The sequence below is a fragment of the Vombatus ursinus genome, unplaced genomic scaffold, assembly GCF_900497805.2.
Source record: "Vombatus ursinus unplaced genomic scaffold, bare-nosed wombat genome assembly UNPS02015404.1, whole genome shotgun sequence".
In the NCBI taxonomy this organism is placed as follows: Eukaryota; Metazoa; Chordata; class Mammalia; order Diprotodontia; family Vombatidae; genus Vombatus; species Vombatus ursinus.
Window position 1 is genome coordinate 3,245,077 of NW_020955182.1, and position 6,465 is coordinate 3,251,541.

Below are 6,465 nucleotides of genomic sequence, written 5' to 3' on the forward strand. Positions count from 1 at the left end.
GCCATCTTGGGGTGGGAGGAGGGGCGAGATGGGGCGAAATTTTGGAACTCAAAAATCTTGTGGAAGTAAATGCTGAAAACTAAAAATAAATAAATTTATTAAAAAACAGAAATAGGGAATTTATTTAGAGGGGGAAAAAGACAGTATATTATTTTCCTTTCTAATTGCCTTTTGTAAATCCCTTTGTTCCCTTCCAAATCTGTCCTTCCTCAAAGGAATGTTAAATGTAAAAGGTAGCAGTATTGGTTTCTAGTCAGTATTCTGTAATTATGAAGTATAGCTATCAAAACATTTTCCTTAGAGCATTTGGTTTTGGTAGAATACATACATGGGCACAGTTTGGAGACAGTTTAAAGTGTGATCACTGTATGTAATAAAATTACTAAAACATCTCAAAAAAAAAAACTTCTCATGTGTAAAATGGGGATTAATACTCATGCTACCAACTTCACAGGGTTGTTGTGAGGAATTATTACTGTAGAGGTTAGAATACATGGCACGGAGTGAATCAGACTTAGATTCAGAAAGACCAACTCTGACACTTGTTAGTCACGAGAGCATGGACAAGTCAGCTAAACTCCATGTCCCTCAAAACACTCCCTAAAATTTCTAAACCAAATCTTAAGATGGTCACAGTTGGCATTTGTGAAGGTAGTACCCACACTCATTCTCCACATATCCTTCTCTTAATACTTTTAATAATAACCAAGTATGATCTCAAGCGTTGTTTTCAATGGAAAGAATACCAAAGTGTGTCAGAAATTCTGAGTTCTTCTAACTGTGCTACTGATTTCTGTGACCTTAAGCAAGTCATATCTCTGAGCCTCAGTTTGCTCATCTACAAAATGAAGAGATCAGATGATTTTTAAATCCCTTTCAGTTCTAAATTCCATTTCTAACTTCTTTTCCGAAACTCCTTCCTATCAGAAATGTCTTTCTTAAGAAGTAACAATCACATACAGTTATCAACCCTGTGGTTAAGACTCTACACCTAGTTCTGGAAAGAAAGGTACAATTTTCCCACCTGTACATGATTCACCGATAAAATGATCACCTACTTGAACCCAATATGCAACAAAATCCCTTGTAAAATTAGGAGGAAAAAAGAGAGGTTAATTCCAAGAAAACAGAAAACCAGGCCAAGACAGTAGGACCTAAACTCTTAAGCTCCAAACCCTACTCTGTCATACCTTTTACTTCAATGGTGGCATTTGCCTTCGGGGCACTGAAAAACTGAAACACACAGTGGTATTCGCCTGAATCCTCTGATCGAGGTTTGTTGACCCTGCAGATAAAAATAGAAATCAAGTGAGGAGACAAAGCAGCACTGTACAATATGGAGGAGAAGTGGAGAGGCAGAATTCTTTCAAAGCAGCTCACATCTTCATGCTTCTTGCTTCTTAAAGATAAAGTCCATGTATGTTCTAGACACATAAAGAGGTCATGATTCATGACATAAAGGGGGAAAGATGAGGCTAAAACCCTTTTCTCCTGGCACACACCCATCCAAAAATCCTCAGGCTGCTGTAGTCTTCATGAATCAGTACGACTGAACTCTGATCAAAGTCTCTGGCTCCCTCAATACCCTCATCTGGAGTCTCTCACCTGGCCACGTGGTGGGAACTGGCAATGAAGCCAACGAGCAGAAAACATCTTCACTTCTCCCCAAACCTCATTCCGAAGCTCCCTCCACAGCCATCAGTGAGAGGTAGTTTGCCATTCCTATCCTGCTCATCAGGCTAACAATATTCATTAATAAGCAAAAGAAATGGTACCTGGTGCTTGCATGCTAACAAGGTGCCAGGAACTCCATTTAGGTAGTTATGCACTAATTCAGAAGGAAAAGAGAGCAGGTCCACAGAAAAAGCCTCCCACAGAGGTACTTAACCAAGTGCTATTCAACCGTGGGGCCAAATTTGGACCGACACTTGGCACTAGGACCCTTATCTTGGTTAGATACTTCTTGGCAAGCAAGAGGAACTTTGGAGAAGGCACAAAGACAGGAACTTTTCCAAAGAAGACAACTTTTGGAAAGGTCTAGACCACTAACCTAGACCATTAACCTAGCATCTATGAGCTTTTGAAAATGTTTTAAATAACTAGCTGGTTTCCTTTGTAATCCTATTTTATTTTGTGCATTGAAAAACATTCTGGGAAAGAATCCACAGGCTTTGGACACGGCATGCAGGCCTATGACACAAAAAAAAGGTTAAAAAGCCTTGGCTCAAGACTGTCTGATTGGCTCAGTTCTTAGAAAAGCGTTAATGAGGCTAAGGTCACAAGATCAGCTCCCCAAATGAACCAGGCTCAGTTCATACAGAGTCAACCCCTTAACATCAACCATAGACTGACTCCTATTCCAATGAACTGTTTCACATGTTTATGTTAGTCACAAGGAAGAAGAGATGAGAATGTATACTGGCTAAATGTAGCACATTCCCTTCATGAAAGAAAATGCAGAATACATGTTTTGCTCAGGATGCAATAGGAACACAATATCCATGTAAACAAAGGACAACAAAACTTTTCTCGGAGGAAGAACCAAGAGATGATGCTCCCCTTAAGTCTTCCTTATTTTGTCACTAGTAATCTTTTCATTAACTAGTCGATCTGAAAATAACTTAGCCTCACAAAGAGGGCACAGCATAAATACAGTTCTTACTAGCCCCAAATACTCATGATTTGAGGAAGAGCTGTGGCCCTATTTCCTCTGAGAAGACGCTCTAGCGTGATTTCCCTTTGGGAAGCCTCAAAGTGTTGGTTATTCTCTGAGGAAGAAAAATCATCTCCTCTGTTTGAAACCCATGCTCATGCTGGCTGTTAGTATAATAGTGGGGTAGCCTGGAGCTTTATAGGACCCACATATCAGTGCTGCCTCTAAGTGCAGAACAAAGTGACCCTGACAAGTCACTGAGCTTCCCGAGGCCACTCTTCTCAACTACACAGACTTACTAACTGCCAGATTCACAGATATGAGGTCATCTTCAATAAATCACAGAGAACGGGCTTTTGTGGGTAACCAAGTAAAACAGACCCACCACCCTGAGAGGGCCAGGCAACATGAAAACACCATCAAGTACAAACAACATATGCTAATAGATTCTCTCTCATCTCTATGAAAGGTGAATTGGTGTTAGACTTATCATTTTATAGAAAACTGAGGCCCAAAGAGGTTAAGAAACCTGCTGAAGGTCATACATACAGCAAGTCAGTAGTAAGAAAAAGTGTGAGTCCTAAAATGGAAGAAGTCAGAAGATCTGGTTTCTTGGCTCATCCACACACTATGGAATGTTGGGCAATTAATTTACTGAGCTTCTCAGGGTCACAATTTCCTCAGATAGATAATGGGAATAAAAATGTACATTCTTAACTCTTACAAACAAACTCGCTCCCTGAAAAGGCTTTTTCCAGTCCATCTCTGGCCTCCCTGACTATTAGACACTTAGTTGTCCAGGCTTAGTTGTACAGTCCATTTTAAACACTTCCTCTAGGAATGAAAACAAGTCAGCAAATAGAGCCTAAAGGAAAACTTGCCTTAACTAACCCAAAATAACTCCAACCTCATCTCCCACCTTCTCCACAAGTCACTGTGCCCCCAAGTCCTAGAAGACTGCAAGCTCACCTAAGACCCTCCCCCTCCCCCAAACTCTGGCCCTTCTCACCTGTATTCCATGGTGCTGGCGTTCTTGCGGGTGGCTGTTAATTCCACCCCATTCTTGGTCCAGTAGCTGTACTGGAGGCTGTGGGAGCTGGAGGTGAGGTTACACTGCAACGTGAAGGGAGGGGCAGGGCTGTCTCGAATGATGACTTCTTCACTGGTGACTATCCTGGGCTCTGTAATGAGAGGGCACAGTGACAGGAGGCCATAAACCTTCCCTTCTGGCAGCGCTGGCCTGAGAGTCAGAAGGGGCAGGAGAGAGGGGCAAGGAGAAGAGGGTGGGGAGCAGACAGGACCACATGAGGAAATTCACTTCACCACTTTGGAGAAAGTCAAGAAAGAAAAAACAATGTATATAAGCAGATGACCACTAGTGCAGACAACAGCCTAAGGACCAATCAGCCTACACGTGAAAGAACAGGACCCATTCCTTGCACGGATACTTGTCACATCCCACTGATTCTTGGAATGCAATGTCCTAGTGACACAGTGCCCAACCAAATGCCTGAGGCTTTAGCAGTTATTCACAAAGACCAGGCAGGTTCCGCCTGGTAGCTTTTGTCAATCGTGGCAAAATGTTTTCTATTTGCAATAGCCCCTTCTATGGGGTGACTAAGGCCTGCAGCAGTTTTAAGATCAACAAAGGCAATATATATATGGACTTTCCCCCTTAAATATGCACAGATTTTCTAAAGGAGCCTAGTTACAACCATTTCTGACAAAGTAAAAACGAAGCATAAATATTACTTAGGTCCAAACACATACTTCCTAATGGAAGTCTGCCTTGTTTCCTTAATTTTCCTATAGCAAAGTTTTCAAGGAACTGTTCTCATCTTTTTTTCCCAAAACATAGCATCTTTCAGAAATGAAACTTGAAATTCCACTTGAGACAACTGAGGCCAACTGCAGAGTATGAAATGTTTTAGCAGCATTACAGGACATCATGAGCTAAAAGGAACCTTAGAGATCCTATGGTTCAGAGCCCTCATTTTAAAAATGGGAAATGACTTGTCCAAGGTCAGACAGAGAGTTAATAGCAGAGTAAAAGGCTCTTTTATTTGGACATGTTAATTCCTCCTCACCACCACCACCACACTACAAACCCTATAGAGCTGGGCACATCCTACTTTCATGTTTTATTCCAGGCACTGTAGGTTCAAATATGAAGCTGCCCTTTTCTAGTTGATCTAAAATATGTGTGACTAAACATGTAAGAGATTCTAAAATCATATCCAATCATTCTTGGAAGTCTCAACTAGAAAGTATGTTGAAAGCAAATAGCAATCACCATTTTTTTCCTTTTAATTTTTACTCAGACTTTAACACCTTCTTATTGTGGGTCAACAACTACTGAATGGAAAAATCTGCTTTCATTACCTGCCAATCCCCCCCACCACACCCCTCACACCCATATGTCCTTTGTGTGAAGATAAGATTCTTCTGTATCACCTTGTTCTGTCTAGTTATGTCTAATCTACAACTCCAATATACCCTTTTATGCATTACTGTGCCTCATTTCAGGGATAAGAAACCTTCTCCTCTATTTAGAACGAAACTTCTGTTTGTTTTTTTTCTGGGGAAAAGGGAATTACTTCAAAAAACTTATTGTCCAAGTACTTTTTTTCTATTGTAAAATTTTCAACTTCAATTCAACTCAAGTTCAAAGATAATGGTGAAAGATAACATTAAATACTTAAAATTACTCCACAAACAAATTGACCTATGGGTTTCCCAGTCCAAAAAAAGGAAAGTTATCTTTAGTTTATCATCAGGTCAGCATTGGTCATTCTCCCAGTTAACATCAAACAGGCAGGGTCTTTATGTATGAATAATGGAGGCATAGCAGCCACTATGACAGAGAAGCAGATGCATGTTAACACAATCATTGGTACAATGATGTCTCATAGTCTTCAATGTTTTCTGGACTGAAGTCAAATCCCTGCATCTCAGGAAGATGAGCGGAATCTGTTGTGAACCCTGCAATGGAAGGCACACACATTGGCAGCAGAAAGCATTAGAAAGGAATCACACTTCCAAGAGAAAATCAAGACCAAACAGAGAGAAAAAAAAATATTAAACTGTTACTTCACAAAAGAAAAACCAAAACTAGAAATAAAGTTAACATTAAAATTCAAACACTCTTTGAGGTTTTTACTTTATTTTATTGTCCAATTTTGTTGCTCTGTACAGCTCCAAACCCTCCCCCGATGACATGAGGAAGGGGGCTACAAGGACAAGGCCAGCAAGAGTTTTCTTATTTTTAAGTCTAGGGAGGCCAGATGGCAGATAACCATTTCCATCAATGGCTATGCAACTGACTACTGCTTCTTAGAACTATTAGGAAGAACTGAAAGCTATCATCTTCTGCCTATACTTCTTGGACAATACTGGCACAACAAAGAAAAACACCCTTTTTTCCCCCCTTTAAGTAAATGCTAAAAATGCCAGGACAGACTTAGTTGGAAGTAAATGGGGTAGTAATTTGAGTTGGTTTTTGCGTGAGGTGTGATTCTATACTGTCTATGTAAAACTCAGCAGAGGTGACAGCCATCACCTACCATGACAAGAAAATACATAGAAAGCAGCCCTGGACAGATCACCTACTACCACACCAGCAATGTGTATCTCTATATCAGTATCATTATCAACAGATTTGTACTGCATTTCTAGTGGCTGATTATTGCTTATGTCTGGCTCAGTTCAGGTCTGATGAAAATCTGCATTCTATTCTTTCTCTTTTTGGAGGGTTCAGGATTTCCTTCAAATTTCACGGTCTTAGACTCAGCAGCTATGACTGAACTAGAAGA

At 40.4% G+C, this 6,465-nt stretch overlaps 1 protein-coding gene across 1 annotated transcript in view; it reads right to left on the reverse strand.

Moving 5' to 3' along the window:
• The window catches only part of NPTN (neuroplastin), a 72,516-nt gene that overhangs the window by 26,218 nt on the left and 39,833 nt on the right, over nucleotides 1–6,465 (reverse strand). The window contains exons 2-3 of the mRNA XM_027847390.1: nucleotides 3,663–3,834; nucleotides 1,191–1,285 (exon numbers count right to left, since the gene is read on the reverse strand). Coding sequence (XP_027703191.1) covers nucleotides 1,191–1,285; nucleotides 3,663–3,834 — 267 coding nt within the window. The remainder of the gene's footprint in view (nucleotides 1–1,190; nucleotides 1,286–3,662; nucleotides 3,835–6,465) is intronic.